The 18,712-nt window shown below is 50.0% G+C and overlaps 1 protein-coding gene across 13 annotated transcripts in view; it reads right to left on the bottom strand.

The window, feature by feature from the left end:
- The window catches only part of dnmt3ab (DNA (cytosine-5-)-methyltransferase 3 alpha b), an 846,991-nt gene that overhangs the window by 169,423 nt on the left and 658,856 nt on the right, over window positions 1–18,712 (bottom strand). For all 13 annotated transcript variants that reach the window (XM_072498950.1, XM_072498942.1, XM_072498948.1 and 10 more), the window contains one exon: window positions 5,235–5,319. In XM_072498950.1, the coding sequence (XP_072355051.1) occupies window positions 5,235–5,319 (85 nt within the window). The remainder of the gene's footprint in view (window positions 1–5,234; window positions 5,320–18,712) is intronic.

An 18,712-nucleotide genomic window follows, 5' to 3' on the forward strand; every position in this document is an offset into this window, starting at 1 on the left:
TGATTAAGAAACTGAGTTCTTGATGAACATGTCATGAAAAACTGATACGGTATTTGGGTCAACTTTAATGTTTGAGTTTGGTGCTTCAGGCAATAAATCAGAAAATGATTCTTAGTCAATGGACTAAGGCAGTTTATGCGAAAACAAGACAACTAAAGTTATGAGACATAATATTCATAGATTTGTTGATAACCAAATGAAACATGTTTTCTACAAGTGAAATTTTGTTTCTGGACTCATGAGAAATTTGTGAAACACAATAATAACTTAAGCTGCTCAAAGAATAATCATGGCTCTAATTTGCTATCAAAATAGCATGGAGGATCGTGGCACTGGCTGTCATAAGTCCATAAGACATAGGAGTAGAATTAGGCCACTCGACCCATCGAGTCTGTTCCGCCAGTCAATCATGGCTGATATTTTACTCATCTCCATTCTCCTGCCTTCTCCCCATAACTCCTGATCCCAACATTAATCATTTAAGTGCAAATGTTACACCAACTTCAGACGAGGGCAGATGAGTGTTTAAGCACAGAAATCTAAAAGCTATTGTCCATGATTCACTGCTCTGTCATTAGCTTAATAAGAATGGCATTTCACTGTCTGCCTTAGATAATAATAAGCATAATAATCTTTATTATTGTCACAGGTAGGCTTACACTAACACTGCAATGAAGTTACTGTGAAAATCCCCTCGTCGCCACACTCTGGCGCCTGTTCTGGTACACCGAGGGAGAATTCCGAATGTTCATTTTAACTAACAAGTACGTCTTTCGGGACTTGTGGAAGCAAACCGGAGCACCCGGAGGAAACCCATGCAGACATGGGAAGAACGAGCAGAGTTCGCACAGGCAGTGACACAAGCGGGGATCGTACCTGGGACCCTGCTAACCACTGTGCTACCGTGCCGCCATGCCGCCATTGAATGGAATTAAGTTACTGTATTTGCATAGTAGTCTCTCCCCAAAAGTTAGGAACTAAACTCGCCACAGAAAGTTAATTCTTGTCTATTTCAATTGAAGTACACATTTAACAATGTGTTATTTGTTAATTACTGCTAATAAACATCCCTGACACTGAATAATAATGATTAGTCACATTCAAGGTGGCACAGTGGTTAGCCCTGCGGTCTCACAGCGCCAGGGATCTGGGTTCGATTCCAACCTCAAGCGATTGTCTGTGTGGAGTTTGCACATTCTCCCCATGTCTGCGTGGGTTTCTTCTAGGTGCTCCAGTTTCCTCCCACAGTCCAAAAATGTGCAGGTTAGGTGGATTGGCCATGCTAAAGTTGCCTCTTACGGTGGGGTTGCAGGAATAGGGTGGGAAATTGGGCCTAAATAGGGTGGTCTTTCAAAAGGTCGGTGCAGATTCGATGGGCCGAGTGGCCTCCTTCTGCACTGTAGGGATTCTATGATTCTTCTATGATTCATTCGGGGACAATTTTTGGAGATTTTAAAAACTTAAAAATTAAAACCATTTTTTTACTTTTCCATTCTCCCCCTCTATTCTCTATTTTGCCACCTGATTTAGCACTGCATAACTTACAGTTCCTTCCTAATGCTGTTAACTCCAAAATCCTTCAATCTGATTGGTTAAGGCGATGCCTGATTGTTTGTCCTGTATGCTCAGATCCCAGTAACAAGTTTTCCTCACTGTGATATTATCAGCTCACATTTTCAATGACTTGCCGCACAAAAAATGTAAAAGCCTAAATATGGAGGGATACATCAAACTAATGACAAATGCCATTAGATATATTGCTACAGTAAACTATTACTCATTGTGTGAATGTATTAATTATCACAAGATATTTACAGATGATCAAGGCCATTCCTAAATTTAATTCCTATAATCAGAAATGGCCTGTCGAATGCAATGAATTACAGAGAACCCAGTGGACTTGGTGATCAACAGGAGGAAGGGTATCCAACAGAGGGCAGCAGTGAGAAGTGACCGAGGAGGATTCTGGGAGAAATTGGCTTGCTCACCACAACTGAGAAAGGAATAGTGGAGAACCCAGTGTCAAAGAAATGTAAAGCCTCAAACAATGCATTGCTATAGTGTTTCCATTCTTCCCTCCTCCTCAAACCAAAAAGAGAGGGAGAGAGAGAGAGGCTGTTAGCTAATAATTTGTGGCTCAGAAACTGCAGAGCTCAATTTCCGGTGGGGGGGATGTGCTGAGCAGACACAGGGAAGGTGGCTTTCCTCCAGGAACTCAAAAAAACAGCATTTCTAACGAGAAAATAGCCTACCAAACCTGTTGAACCCCCCACCACACACATACAAAACAGCCACAATCACTGAGAAATAACCGTCAATAACTCCAGGACCCGTAGGTTTGGCGGAGTCAGCCAAAGCTTGGAGGGGAGGAACAGGACAATGGAACAGATGCCCTGGCCCCCTTCAAGGTGGCGTGGGAGAAAACAGAGCACTGACTGGAAACACAGGAGACAACAATCAGGGACCAGAAAAAGCAGAGACCGACCGGAGTGACCAAATCGCTTCCCTGGAAACAGAAGCAGCGCTAGAAAGTTGGAGAGGGGGTGGGGTGGGGGGGGGGGGGGGGGGAGTTGGAAAGGGGGGGGGGATTAAGGGGAAAGACAGGATGCGGGGAAAGGAGGGGGCACACATAGGGGAATGGAGAGGGGGGGGGATGCTGGCTACAAAAGGTCGCACATGGTGGCAGTGATACCAAGAGTGGCCATCTTGGTGGACCCCAAAACAAAGTGAAACCTGGGACTGCAGGGGCCCAGCCACATCTGGCAAGAACGGCCACCTTGGATGGCCCCTGGACAAAGGGAAACCCCGGAGGGCAGGGGCACTGCCACATGGAAAGTACGGTGATCATAGACATCTTGGTTGGCCCCCTGGAGTGCAGAGGCGCATCCAAAAGCTAAGTTAACAAAAAGAAACTCGAGGTACAAGCAGGAGGGATAAAGCTGGAAGGGACCGGTCCAATGGCAAGCTCGGGCCCAAACCAAATTATATATAAAGGCGGGGGGGGGGGGAAAGGGTAGTCATGGCCACAGTTGTTGTTATGAAGATACTCGCTTATAAATATACGTGCTGGTTTTTGCATGTTCTTTTCCGATGATGTATAATTTGGATATGAAAAGTCAATAAAAACATTTCCAAAAATGTAGCACTGCTGCCTCACAGCGCTGAGGACCCGGGTTCGATCCCGGCCCTAGGTCACTGTCTGTGTAGATTTTGCGCATTCTCCCCATGTCTGCGTGGATCTTGCCCCCAAAACCCAAAGATGTGCAGGTTAGGTGGATTGGCCACACTAAATTGCCCCTTAATTGGAAAAAAATAATTGAGTACTCTAACTTATGTAAACAAACATTTCCAAAAAAAAAGAAATAGGAGTAGAATTAGGCCATTCTGCACATCGAGTCTGCTCCGCCATTTGATCATGGCTGATATGTTTCTCACCCCCATTCTGCTGCCTTCTCCCCATAACCCCTGATCCCCTTATTAATCAAAAACATATCTATCTCTGTCTTAAAGACACTCAGTGATTTGGTCTCCACAAACGTCTGCGGCAATGAGTTCCACAGATTCACCACCCTCTGGCTGAATAAATTCCTCCTCATCTCAGTTGTAAAGGATCATCCCTTCAGTCTGAGGCTGTGCCCTCAGTTTTTTGTCTCTCGGCATGGAATCACAGTGGTTAGCACTGTGGCTTCACAGTGCAGGGGACCCGGGTTCAATTCCCGGATTGGGTCACTGTCTGTGCGGAGTCTGCATAGTCTCCCAGTGTCTGCGTGGGTTTCCTCCGAGTGCACCGGTTTCCTCCCACAAGTCCTGAAAGACGCGCTGTTAGGTAATTTGGACATTCTGAATTCTCCCTCTGTGACCCAAACAGGCGCCGAAGTGTGGCAGCTGGGGGATTTTCACAGTAATTTCATTGCGCTGTTAATGTAAGCCTACTCAATAATATGACAATAATAATGATTATATAGTGGAAACATCTTCTCCAAGTCTGCTCCATCAAGGCCTCTCAGTATTCTGTAAGTTTCAATGAGATCCCCCCCTCATCCTTCCAAATTCCAAACAGTATAGACGCAGAGTTCTCAACCGCACCTCATATTACAAGCCTTCATTCCCAGGATTATTCTTCTGTACCTCCTCTGAACCCCCTCCAAAGTCAGCACATCCTTCCTTAGATATGGAGCTCAGAACAATGTTCCAAATGGGATTTTACCAGAGCCTTATACAGCCTCAGCAGCATATCACTGCTCTTGTACTCTACCTTCTTGAAATGAATATTAAAATTGCATTTGCCTTCCTAACTGCCAACTGAACCTGCATGTTAACCTTAAGAGATTCCTGAACTAGGTCTCCCAACTCCCTTTATGATTCAGAATTCCAAAACCTTTCCCCACTTAGGAAATAGTCTATGCCTCTACTTTTCTATCAAAGTGCATAACCTCATACTTTTCCAGATTGCCCACTCTCCTAGTCTGTCCAAGTCCTTCTGCAGCCTCCCCGCTTCCTCAACACTACCTGTCCCTGTACATATCTTTGTATCATCTGCAAACTTAGCAACAGTGCCCTTGTCAGCTACTCTATGTTCCTGTTTGCTGATTGGATAGGAACTGCAGACGATGCAATTTTGGCTTTAGCATTTACAAAGATAACATTTTGAGTTATTAAATTTGTGATGTAATGCTTGCCAACATGCATTCCAAGATAACTTTTAGGCAGTAAATTCCCTTTATTAGCTAACTTTTAGTGTTAAGATGATACTGTATTACAATAAATCAACAGGCCTTTCAAACCTTGGTACAATTTAATAGAGAGAAGATTGCAGGTCCATTGATTATTCTGAATTCAACTATCTCATGAATACTTTGTTTGAGGAGACTGAAATGATGCTAAAGGAAAACAACCAAACAGGTTTAGAAAGAGAATGAAGGCAAGTGGTAGAATAAAATGAAATGAAAATCGCTTATTGTCACAAGTAGGCTTCAAATGAAGTTACTGTGAAAAGCCCGTAGTATCTGCCCAATCTGGAAAATGGGAGAACTGTAACAGCTATTCTTAATCTCATTGTGACATTTTCAGCATCGTTTCTGTAGACATTTGAAACCTTTGGAATGGAGGAAAATTTGGGAACAATAACATTTGAAAAAAACTTCTACAGAAACAGAAGGAGACAATTTTATTTATAAAAATCAAAAGGGCATGCAGTTTATCACTGAATATGTACATTTGGCTGGATACATTACCTGTGGCTATGCCATCAAAAAGTGACAGTACTCGAACAGGTTTTCTCTTTTCAGCAGCAATTGGTGCAAACAACTTTGGTGGGTCCTGCAAATTCAAGTAAATAAAAATATTAACAGAATGTCACCAGTGCGTGACATTATAAAAACATCCCTTGGTGTAAAAGACTACACTAGTGGATCTCCTTTGGAGAAGTTGATTGCTTTATGAATTGCAAATAGTTTTCTTTCTTTTTAAACTGTATTTTATTTAAGTGTGAAGCAAAAATTTGCACAGAGAGGTGTGATGGACAAACTATAACCAGATATGGTCAGGGACGATTTGTTCTCGAGTTTCCTTCATCTCTGTCAGGATCAAATGTTTCAAGGAATCACAGATCCCTCCAACCTAATTAATCTGATGTACTGCATTTATTTTTGCAGTGTAATCTGGTGCACGTTCGGTAAATTTTCCCAGCCTAGATCAGATGAAATGGAGATGGGACATTGGAATAATAGCTGCTGAGGAGAAAGGGCAGAAGTCCTATCTCAGTTTCCATCGTCTGCCATTTTCCGAGGGCAAGAGAGCCAGTGGGCCTTGGAACAGCTGTTCCTATTAATGAGGTACTCAGTGTCATTGTGGGCTGTCCCAGGGTAAGTTATAACATTTTTTAGGGAGGCAGATGGGTTTTAGCAGCTGGCTGTATCAGACCAACTTAATGGAGGTGAGGACAGGATCGGCTGTGAGCCGAAGTGAAAGGTTACTGTTTGAAGTAGCAGTGAAGATACTGAACATGGCAGAGGGGTCCTACCCAGTGATATAAAAATAGACTAATTTTAAAGAAAGATTCACCAACCTACCCTCTCCCAGCTTCCAAGCCTCTGTAATGTGGAAAGTTTAACTTTGCCAACTTCTGTCCTAAAATATTACTGAAGCAAGTCACAATGTGGCCCACATTTTGACGAACCCATTTTCTTGCTAGTTAATTGGACCATTAATTCCTGACTTGATCAAAATAGCGGTCTTTTCCTGTTTCACACCAGGGGATAAATTTCTACCGGAATTGAACCTTACTCACAATTCCCACTTTCAACATGAAATCTGACTTTGTTTCTCTAACTCTCCTCCAAAACATTGATCCCAGCTTCTGCTTTGTTCATTGTATTCATCCTCAGGACGTTCTGTTGCTGGCAAGACAAGCATTTTCGTTGCCCAGCCCTAATTGGTGGCCCACCTTCTTGAACTACTGCAATCCATGTGCCGCAGGTACATGCATGGTGCTGTAAGTAAGGTAGTTTGAGGTTTTTGATCCAGTGACAGTGAAAGAACAGTAATATAGTTCCAATTCAGGGTGGGTTGTTACTTGGAGGTGAACTTTCAGGTGGTGGTTTTCCCCTGCATCTGCTGTTCATGCCTTTCTAGCTAGTAGAAGTCACAGGTTTGGAAGGTGCTGTCAAAGGTTTGGTGCATCTTGTAGGTGGCACACACTGCTGCCAAAGCCTTTCATCACCATCCCTTTCTCTTTGTTGAATTTGTTTTCCCCTCATGATCATCTATCTCTTTTTATTACTATCTATTTGTCCCTTTTATTACCATCCAGTTCTATATATGCCCCCTTTGTAATATAATTCATTTCATCAACTGACCCTTTTCATTGTCAATTAATTTATTCTCAATGTCACCCATTAACTTTCATTATGAGGGGAGATGGTGGCGTAGTGGTAATGTTGCTGGATTAGTAATCCAGAGACCCAGGCTACTTCACTGGGGACATGGGTTCAAATCACACCATGACAGCTGGCGCAATTTGAATTCAGTTAATAAAATCTGGAATATAAAGCTAGCCTCAGTAGTGGTGATTACTGGCAGTGGCCGTTTCAAAAATCCATGTGATTCACTAATGCCACCCTTACCTGGTCTGACCAAATTGTGACTCCAGATCCACAGTAATGTGGCTGATTCTTAACTGCCTTCTGAAATGTTCTAGTGAACCACTCAGTTCAACGGTCATCAATGAGCAACAAATGCTGGCCTTGCCAGCGATGCTCACAACCCATGAATGAATAAAGAAAAACTCAGTCTGACTCTTACTCAAGTCTGACTGTGGTTGACCTCCATTGATTGTTGTTGCATCAGGATGCATCTACTTTCATGGCACTTGCCCAATGGCAGGAATGTAGGAGCGAACCTCAAACAGAACATAAGAAATAGGAGCAGGACCCCTTGTGTCTGCTTCACCATTCAATAAGATCACGGCTGATGACTCTATACTTACCCACCTTATCCCCCATATCTCTTTATTCCCAAAGCTCTATTAATCTCTGTATTGAACTGACCCAACAACTAAGCATCCAAAGCTTTTAGGATGGGTTCAGAGCCCAATGAATGAAGAAATGTCCCCTTATTTCAGTCCACCCCTTATCCTAAGAGTATGACCAGTAATTCTAGATTCTTCAACCAGAGGAAACATCCTCTTAACATTGACCCTATCATGCCTTTAAGAATTTTACATATTTCCATGAGAAAACCTCTCATTTGTCCGAACTTTAGGGAATATGTCCACTGAATCTTTCCTCTTGGGAAAATCCCCACATCGTAGGAACAGTCTGGCGAATCTTCATTTTCAGAATGGCAAACTGTTTGCTGATGACACAAAGATAGGAAGGAAAGTAAATTGCCAAGAGGACATAAGGGGCACGATTCTCCAAGGCTGCACCGGTTGGGAGAATCGCCGGCCACGCCACTATATTGCGCGACGCCGGTCCGACGCCATCGCGCCATTCTCCCAACTGCCGAGAACGGCCATGTCAAGTTCTGCGCCGTGCCAGCCGGAGAATCGCCCGAGACACTAACAACGGTGATTCTCCGGTACCCCTGCTATTCTCCAGCCCCGATGGGCCGAGCGGCCACTCTGACACGACAGGTTCCCGCCGGCGCCGTCCACACCTGGTCGCTGCCGGCGGGAACTGTGCGGGAACGCTGGGGGGCGCGGCCTGTGGGGAGGGGGGGGGGGGGTTTCCTTCACCAGGGGAGGGGCCTCCGATGGGGTCTGGCCCGCGATCGGGACCCACCGATCGGCGGGCCGACCTCTCTAAAGGAGGACCTCCTTTCCTCCGCCACCCCGCAAGATCCATCCGCCATCTTCCTGCGGGGCGGCCTCGGGAGGACGGCAACTACGCATGCGCGGGTGACCTCATTTACGCGATGCCGGCCGCGTCATTTCCGCGGCGTTACTTTCTACGCGGCGCCAAGGCCTAGCGCGCGTAACATACCAGACCCCGCTCCTAGCCCCCCGGGGGCAGGAGAATAGAGGGCTGGGAGCGGGCTCCGATTTCGGAGCGAAACACTCATGTTTTCAATCCGGCGTCGGGACTTTGTCTCCCTTTGAGAGAATCGCGCCCAGGGTATCTACAAAGGGACTAAGATAGGATAAATGAGTGGCCAAGAATTTGGCAGATGGAGTAAAATGTGGGAAACTTTTCCACTTTGGCAGCAAAGTACAAAAGCACATTATTAATTATTTGAATGGAAAGCGAGTGCAGAATTCTACAGTACAGAAGGATGCGGGCGTACTAGTACATAAATCTGAAAAAGCTGGGGCAGGATCCTCTGACCCCTCGCCGGGTCGGAGAATCGCCGGGGGGGCGGCATGAATCCCGCCCCCTCCGGCTGCCAAATTCTCCTTGCCAGAGATTCGGTGGGGGCAGGAATCGCGCTGCGCCGGTCGGCGGGCCCCCCCCGGCGATTCTCCAGTCTGCGATGGGCCAATGTCCCGCTTCTTTCATGCCAGTCCCGCCGGCGGGAATAAATCTACCTCTCTTACCAGCGGGACTGGCGGCGCGGGCGGGCTCCGGGTTCCTGAGGGGGCACGCGGGGTGATCTGGTCCCGGGGGGTGCCCCCACGGTTGCCTGGCCCGCGATCGGGGCCCACCGATCCGCGGGCGGGCCTGTGCCGTGGGGGCACTCTTTTACTACACGTCAGCCGCGTAGGTCTCCGCGATGGCCGACGCGTAGATGACCCCCCCCGTGCGCATGCGCGGGGATGACATCAGCAGCCACTGATGTTCCCACCTATGCGCGGACTTCTGCCGGCCGGCGGAATCCCTTCGGCCCCGGCAGCCGTGGCGCCAAAGGCCTTCCATGCCAGCCGGCGGACGGCAACCACTCCGGCGCGGGCCTAGCCCCTAAAGGTGAGGGCTTGGCCCCGAAAGGTGCGGAGAAATACGCACCTTTGGGGTGGATAGACGCTGGAGTGGTTCACGCCTCTCCATCCTGCCGGGACCACTCGCCCCGCCGGGTAGGGGAGAATCCCGCCCCTGGTATGCAGGTGCAACAAATGATTTGGAAGACAAATGGAACGTTATCATTTATTGCAAGGGGATGGAGTATAACAGGGAACTTGCTGCAGCTGTACAGGGCCTTAGTTAGACCGCACCTGGAGCACTATGTACAGTTTGGTCTCCTTAATCAAGCAAGGTTCTAACTGCATTAGCAGCAGTTCAGAGGAGGTTCACTCACCTGGGGCGGGATTCTCCCCTACTGGGCGGGGCGGGGGGTCCCGGCGGGATGGAGTGGTGTGAACCACTCTGGCGTTGGGCTGCCCCAAAGGTGCGGATTTCTCCGCAACGTTTTTTAAAAAAAAATAATTTTTATTAAAGGTTTTCATAAAATATCAATAACAAAATGAGAAAGAAAAAAGAACCCAACAGGGTTAATTACAAAACACAATCTAAAAAAGCAACCCCCCAAACCCCCCCCCCCCTGTACATAAATAATAAATTAACATTAACACGCCGACTTAACACAACAGGTGTATACACCCCCTCAGACCCTCCAGTGTAAATAACATAAACAAAAATAAAGTAAACCCCCCCCCCACGAGCTGCTGCTGCCATTGACCAATGTCTATCGTTCTGCCAGAAAGTCTAAGAACGGTTGCCACCGCCTAAAGAACCCTTGTACCGACCCTCTCAAGGCGAATTTCACCCTCTCCAATTTAATGAACCCTGCCATATCGCTGATCCAGGATTCCACGCTTGGGGGCCTCGCATCTTTCCACTGAAGGAGAATCCTTCGCCAGGATGCCAGGGACGCTAAAGCCAGAATTCCCCCAAATATTGCGAGCCCCCAGCCCGGTCTGACCCTGGATCCTACCACCCTCGACACCGTCCTCGCTACGCCCTTCCAAAATTCCTCCAGCGCTGGGCATGCCCAGAACATATGGGTTTGATTTTCTGGGCTCCCTGAGCACCTAACACACCTGCCCTCACCCCCAAAGAACCGGCTCATCCTTGTCCCGGTCATGCGTGCCCTGTGCAGCACCTTAAACTGTATGAGGCTGAGCCTCGCACACGACGAGGAAGAATTCACCCTCCCTAGGGCATCTCCTCCTCCTCCTGCATCACCTGGTAAGTTTCCAAGATCTTCCCCACTCCCACCCACCCCCCCGAGAGCACCCTGTCCTGTACTGTGTGTGGCCCTTACCTGTAAGTACCTGAAGGTGTTCCCCGGGGGGAGCCCGTACTTTTCCTCCAGCTCACCCAAGCTCGCGAACTTCCCGTCCACAAACAGGTCCCCCAACTTTCATATCCCTGCCCTGTGCCACCCCGAAAACCCTCCACCTGTTCTTCCTGGGGCGAACCGGTGGTTCCCCCGTAATGGGGTCCACGCCGAGGCCCCAACTTCCCCCCTATGCCGCCTCCACTGCCCCCAAATTTTGAGGGCCGCCACCACCACCAGGCTCATGGTATACCTCCTTGGAGGGAGTGGCAGCGGCGCCGTTGCCAGCGCCCCCAGATTCGTACCCACACAGGACGCCGGCTCCAGCCTCTTCCATGCAGCCCCCCTCCCTCCATCACCCACTTGCGCACCATCGTCGCATTGGCGGCCCAGTAGTACCCACAGAGGTTGGGCAGCGCCAGCCCCACCCTATCTCTACTCCGCTCCAGGAACACCCTTCTCACCCTTGGAGTCCCTCGCGCCCACACAAACCCCATTATACTCCTGTTAACCCGCCTGAAAAAAGCCTTCGGGATAAACACGGGGAGGCACTGGAACAGGAACTAAAACCTTGGGAGCACCGTCATTTTGATTGACTGCACTCTACCACTCTACCTTATATTGGCATATAAGGAAAGTAGGAAGGAACTTAAGCAAGGAGTCAGGAGGGCTAGAAGGGGTCATGAAAAGTCATTGGCAAATAGGGTTAAGGAAAATCCCAAGGCTTTTTACACATACATAAAAAGCAAGAGGGTAGCCAGGGAAAGGGTTGGCCCACTGAAGGATAGGCAAGGGAATCTATGTGTGGAGCCAGAGGAAATGGGCGAGGTACTAAATGAATACTTTGCATCAGTATTCACCAAAGAGAAGGAATTGGTAGATGTTGAGTCTGGAGAAGGGGGTGTAGATAGCCTGGGTCACATTGTGATCCAAAAAGACGAGGTGTTGGGTGTCTTAAAAAATATTAAGGTAGATAAGTCCCCAGGGCCTGATGGGATCTACCCCAGAATACTGAAGGAGGCTGGAGAGGAAATTGCTGAGGCCTTGACAGAAATCTTTGGATCCTCGCTGTCTTCAGGGGATGTCCCGGAGGACTGGAGAATAGCCAATGTTGTTCCTCTGTTTAAGAAGGGTAGCAAGGATAATCCCGGGAACTACAGGCCGGTGAGCCTTACTTCAGTGGTAGGGAAATTACTGGAGAGAATTCTTCGAGACAGGATCTACTCCCATTTGGAAGCAAATGGACGTATTAGTGAGAGGCAGCACGGTTTTGTGAAGGGGAGGTCGTGTCTCACTAACTTGATAGAGTTTTTCGAGGAGGTCACTAAGATGATTGATGCAGGTAGGGCAGTGGATGTTGTCTACATGGACTTCAGTAAGGCCTTTGACAAGGTCCCTCATGGTAGACTAGTACAAAAGGTGAAGTCACACGGGATCAGGGGTGAGCTGGCAAGGTGGATTCAGAACTGGCTAGGCCATAGAAGGCAGAGGGTAGCAATGGAGGGATGCTTTTCTAATTGGAGGGCTGTGACCAGTGGTGTTCCACAGGGATCAGTGCTGGGACCTTTGCTGTTTGTAGTATATATAAATGATTTGGAGGAAAATGTAACTGGTCTGATTAGTAAGTTTGCAGACGACACAAAGGTTGGTGGAATTGCGGATAGCGATGAGGACTGTCTGAGGATACAGCAGGATTTAGATTGTCTGGAGACTTGGGCGGAGAGATGGCAGATGGAGTTTAATCCGGACAAATGTGAGGTAATGCATTTTGGAAGGGCTAATGCAGGTAGGGAATATACAGTAAATGGTAGAACCCTCAAGAGTATTGAAAGTCAAAGAGATCTAGGAGTACAGGTCCACAGGTCATTGAAAGGGGCAACACAGGTGGAGAAGGTAGTCAAGAAGGCATGCGGCATGCTTGCCTTCATTGGACGGGGCATTGAGTATAAGAATTGGCAAGTCATGTTGCAGCTGTATAGGACCTTAGTTAGGCCACACTTGGAGTATAGTGTTCAATTCTGGTCGCCACACTACCAGAAGGATGTGGAGGCTTTAGAGAGGGTGCAGAAGAGATTTACCAGAATGTTGCCTGGTATGGAGGGCATAAGCTATGAGGAGCGATTGAATAAACTCGGTTTGTTCTCTCTGGAACGAAGGAGGTTGAGGGGCGACCTGATAGAGGTCTACAAAATTATGAGGGGCATAGACAGAGTGGATAGTCAGAGGCTTTTCCCCAGGGTAGAGGGGTCAATTACTAGGGGGCATAGGTTTAAGGTGAGAGGGGCAAGGTTTAGAGTAGATGTACGAGGCAAGTTTTTTACGCAGAGGGTAGTGGGTGCCTGGAACTCTCTACCGGAGGAGGTAGTGGAAGCAGGGACGATAGGGACATTTAAGGGGCATCTTGACAAATATATGAATAGGATGGGAATAGAAGGATACGGACCCAGGAAGTGTAGAAGATTGTAGTTTAGTCGGGCAGTATGGTCGGCGCGGGCTTGGAGGGCCGAAGGGCCTGTTCCTGTGCTGTACATTTCTTTGTTCTTTGTTCTTTGTTCTTGTTTGTACCCGCCAAGGACAGCGGCAACGCGTCCCACCTCTTGAACTCCTCCTCCATTTGCTCCACCAGCCTTGTAAAGTGAAGCCTATGCAGGGCCCCCCAGCTCCTGGCCACCTGGACCCCCAAATATCTGAAGCTCCTCTCCGCCCTTTTTAGTGGGAGCTCGCCAATCCCCCTCTCCTGGTCCCCTAGCTGAACTATGAACAGCTCGCTCTTTCCCATGTTGAGCTTTTACCCAGAAAAGTCCCCGGATTCCCTAAGGATCCTCATTACCTCTGGCATTCCTCCCACCGGGTCTGCCACATACAGCAACTGGTCGTCCGCATAAAGTGACACCCTATGCTCCTCCCCACCCAACACCAACCCCCTCCAGTTCCTTGACTCCCTCAGTGCCATAGCCAGGGGTTCAATCGCCAGCGCGAAGAGCAGGGGGCTCAGGGGACACCCCTGTCTCGTCCCTCGGTGCAACCGAAAGTACTCGGACCTCCTCCTATTTGTGGCCACACTCGCCATCGGGACCTCATACAACAGCCTAACCCACCTGACAAACTCCTCCCCAAACCCAAACCTCTTCAGCACCTCCCACAGGTACCCCCACTCTACCCTATCGAAGGCTTTCTCAGCGTCCATCGCCACCACTATTTCCGCCTTCCCCTCCCTCGCCGGCATCATGATAACGTTCAAAAACCTCCACACATTCGCGTTCAACTGTCTCCCCTTCACAAACCCCGTCTGGTCTTCATGGATGATCTGCGGCACACAATCCTCAATCCTCGTGGCTAAGACCTTCGCCAGCACCTTGGCATCTACATTTAACAAGGAAATTGGTCTGTAAGACCCACATTGCAGGGGATCCTTGTCCCGCTTCAGGATCAAGGAGATCAGTGCCCGGGACATCATCGGGGGCAAAGCCCCCCCCTCCCTTGCCTCATTGAAGGTCCTAACTAACAGCGGGCCCAACAGGTCCATATATTTTTTATAGAACTCGACCGGGAAACCGTCCGGCCCCGGTGCCTTCCCCGCCTGCATGCTTCCTATCCCTTTGATCAGCTCCTCCAGCCCAATCGGGGCCCCCAGTCCCGCCACCAGTCCCTCTTCCGCCTTTGGAAACCTCAATTGGTCCAGGAAATGGCACATCCCTCCCTCCTCCCGTGGGGGCTCGGATCGGTACAATTCCTCGTAGAAGTCCCTGAAGACCCCATTGATGCCAACCCCACTCCGCACCATGCTCCTTCCCCTGTCCTTAACTCCCCCGATCTCCCTAGCTGCATCCCGCTTCCGAAGCTGATGCGCCAGCATCCGGCTTGCCGTTTCCCCATACTCGTAGACCACCCCCTGGGCCTTCCTCCACTGCACTTCCGCCTTCCTGGTGGTCACCAGGTCGAATTCGGCCTGGAGGCTGCGCCTCTTCCTCAACAATCCTTCCTCAGGCTCTTCCGCATACCTCCTGTCTACCCTCACCATCTCCCCCACCAGCCTCTCCCTCTCCCCCCCGCTCCCTCCGTTCCTTGTGGGCCCTAATGGAGATCAGCTCTCCCCTCACCACCGCCTTCAGTGCCTCCCATACCATCCCCACTCGGACCTCCCCGTTGTCGTTGGTCTCCAAGTACCTCTCTATACTTCCTCGGACCCGCTCGCTCACCTCCTCGTCTGCCAACAGCCCCACCTCCAAGCGCCACAGCGGGCGCTGGTCCCTCTCCTCCCCCATCTCCAAGTCCACCCAATGCGGGGCGTGGTCCGAAATGGCTATTGCCGAATACTCGGTATCCTCTACTCTCGCTATCAGCGCCCTACTCAAAATGAAAAACTCGATTCGAGAATAAGCCTTATGGACATGTGAGAAGAATGAAAATTACCTAGCCCCCGGCCTTGCAAATCTCCAAGGGTCCACCCCTCCCATTTGGTCCATAAATCCCCTCAGCACTCTAGCTGCCGCCGGCTTCCTACCCGTCCTAGACATGGAGCGATCCAGTACCGGATCCAACACCGTGTTAAAGTCTCCCCCCATTATCAGGACCCCCACTTCCAAGTCTGGGATCCGACCCAACATAGGCCGCATAAAACTCGCATCGTCCCAGTTCGGAGCATACACATTGACCAGTACCATCCTCTCTCCCTGCAACTTACCACTTACCATTATGTACCTACCGCCATTATCTGCCACAATGCTCGACGCCTTGAATGACACCTTCTTTCCCACCAAGATCGCCACCCCTCGATTTTTGGCATCTAACCCCGAGTGAAACACCTGACCTACCCACCTTTTCCTCAGTCTTACCTGGTCTGCCACCTTCAGGTGTGTCTCCTGGAGCATAACCACATCCGCCTTGAGCCCCTTCAGGTGCGCGAACACGCAGGCCCGCTTAACCGGCCCATTCAGTCCCCTTACGTTCCAGGTTATCAGCCGGATCAGGGGGCTACCCGCCCCCCTCCCCCGCCGAATAGCCATGACCCCTCCTCGGCCAGCCACGCGCCAGCACCCCACACCCGGCCCGTTCCCCATAGCGGCATACCCCGCCTGGAGTTGAAATCAGCCATGATTGAATGGTGGAGTGGACTCGATGGGCCGAATGGCCTTACTTCCGCTCCTATGTCTTATGGTCTTATGGAGCCCCCCCACTCGCTCCAGCTCCTCCTTGACCTTAGCAGCAGCAACTCTATTCCCCCCCCCCCACCCCCCACCCCGGCTAGGACCCATCCTAGCTGGTTTACTCCCCCCATTGCACTTCCGCAAGTCAGCTGGCTCCTGCTGACCCCGGCGACTCCCGCCTCCCCTTCGACTCCTCCCATTGTGTGGCACACCCTCCTCTCCCGCTCCCCATCCACAGGCTCTCCCCCTCCCCCCTCCGTTCTAAGCGCGGGAAACAATCCTCGCCTCCCCCCCCGCCAGTCTTCGGCACGGGAAAAATGCCCACGCTCTCCACCTATCAGGCCCCGTGACCAACCAAAACAGTGCCCAACCCGCCCCATCCACCCTCCCCAAACCGAAAGAGAAAAACACAGAGAAAAAGAAACCCAAAACAATGCAAAGGCATTGTTACCATTGTTACCAGCTCATTGTTACCAGCTAGGCTTCCTACCATTGCAAAGGCCCCCCCGAACCAAAAATAGGCATAACATATCCACCGCAGTCCCCAATCGCCCATCCCGACCCTCAGTCTGTGTCCAGCTTCTCGGCCTGAACAAAGGCCCACGCCTCCTCCGGAGACTCAAAATAATGGTGCTGGTCCTTGTAGGTAACCCACAGTCGCGCCGGCTGCAACATGTCAAACTTCACTCCCTTCCTGTGCAGCACCGCCTTCGCTCGATTGTACCCGGCCCTCCTCTTCGCCACCTCCGTACTCCAGTCCTGATATATCCGAACCTCCGCATTCTCCCACCTGCTGCTCCTCTCCTTCTTGGCCCACCTGAGCACACTCTCCCGATCGACGAACCGATGGAACCGCACCAGCACCTTGGGGGCCCTGAAAAGAGTCCTTTCTCCGCACCTTTAGGGACCAAGCCCTCACCTTTAAGGGCTAGGCCCGTGCCAGAGTGGTTACCGTCCCGCCGGCAGGCGTGGAAGGCCTTTGGCGCCAAGGCAGCTGGGGCCGAAGGGACTCCGCTGGCCGGCGAAAGTCCGCGCATGTGTGGGAGCGTCAGCGGCTGCTGACGTCATCCCCGCGCATGCGCAGGGGGGGGGGGGCGTCACCTCCACGGAGGCCATCGCGGAGGCTATGGCTGACGCCCCCCATCCAAAGAGTGCCCCCATGGCACAGGCCCTCCCGCGGATCGGTGGGTCCTGATCGTGGGCCAGGCCACCATGGGGGCACCCCCCGGGGCCAGATCGCCCCGCACCCCCCCCAGGATCCCGGGGCCCGCTCGCGCCGCCTGGTCCCGCCGGTAAGGGAGGTGGTTTAATTCACGCCGGTGGGACCGGCATAGCAGCAGTGGGACTTCGGCCCATCCGGGCCAGAGAATCGCCGGGGGGGGGGCCTGCCGACTGGCACGGCGCGATTCCCGCCTCCGCCGAATCTCCAGTGCCGGAGAATTTGTCACCCGGCGGGGGCGGGATTCACGCCGCCCCCCCCGGCGATTCTCGGACCCGGCGGGGGGTCGGAGAATCCCGCCCCTGATTCCTAGGGTGAAAGGGTTAGCTTATGAGGAAAGGTTGAGCAGTGGACCTATACCTGTTGGAGTTTAGAAGACGAAGAAGAGATCTTATTGAAACGTATAAGATCCTTAGGGACCTGACAGGGTGGATGTTGAGTGTATGTTTCCCTTTGTGGAGATGTTTAGAACTAGGGACACAATTTAAAAATTAGCGGTCTCCCATTTAAGACTAAGATAAGGAGAATTTTTTCTCTCAGCGTGTTATTAGTCGGTCGAGTTCTCTTCCCCAGAGATCAGCGGAAGCTGGGTCATTGAATATATTCAATGTCAGGTTATGTAGATATTAGATCGACAAGGGTAATGGAGACAGAGAGGAAAAATGAGTTGTGGCCACGATCCGATCTGATTGAATGGTGGAGCAGGCTCGAGGGCTGAATGGCCTACTTCTGCTTGAAATTCTTGTGTTCATCGCAGTATCTCGAAGGCAAGTATATACTTCCTTAGGTAAGGAGTCCAAACCGCACAGTATTCCAAGATGTAGGCTGGAATTCCCCGGTCATTTGCGGGAGACCCCAGTGAACAGCACGCCAAATCCCGCCGCAGAGAAACACGTGGCTGGGAGGCTGGAGAATCCCGACCATCATCTCACAAAGATCCGATACAATTACACTAAGAATTCTTTATCCTTATACTTCAAGTCCTTTGTAGTATGGATTAAAATGTTTTCCTGATTCTTTGTTGTACTTACATGTTAATTTTCTGTGATTTGTGTAAAATGTTACCTGGATTTTTTTGAGAGTCTTGCACTATTTAAAATTTGAAATACTGCTATTCAATTTTTCCTATAGATTTGAATAACTTCACATTTCTTCACTTATATTTACCAACTCACATAACCTGCCTATATCCTTTTGCAACCTCCTTGTGTGCCTCTTATTGCTTACTCTTATTCTTGCCCACTGTGTACAGAGACCAATAAACCCTACAAGCCATCTACTAACGGTGCTAGGAAAAGATGATGGGGGTGAATGGATAGTCCCTCAAAATTGGTGTTGTGGTCGCAATGCATGATTAATACATGTTTGTTGATTGCAAAGTGCACAGCATGCAAACTTCCTGCTGCCTACTAATTTTAGTGATTGTTGCATATAGCCAGTATAAATCATAGTTGATTATCTCCATGCATCAGGAGGAGCCCAAAATCTCACTGGGCCAAGTTCAAGCTAACCTGCCCTGCTTAAAGAGGAGCTGAATTTGACTGCAGCAGGCTTAAGGGAGTTATGTAGTAAATTAATCTGACCTGTGAAACAATGAAGAATGACACAACATCAAAGAGAGTTGGTTCAAAGGATT

Source organism: Scyliorhinus torazame, chromosome 4 (assembly GCF_047496885.1).
Source record: "Scyliorhinus torazame isolate Kashiwa2021f chromosome 4, sScyTor2.1, whole genome shotgun sequence".
In the NCBI taxonomy this organism is placed as follows: Eukaryota; Metazoa; Chordata; class Chondrichthyes; order Carcharhiniformes; family Scyliorhinidae; genus Scyliorhinus; species Scyliorhinus torazame.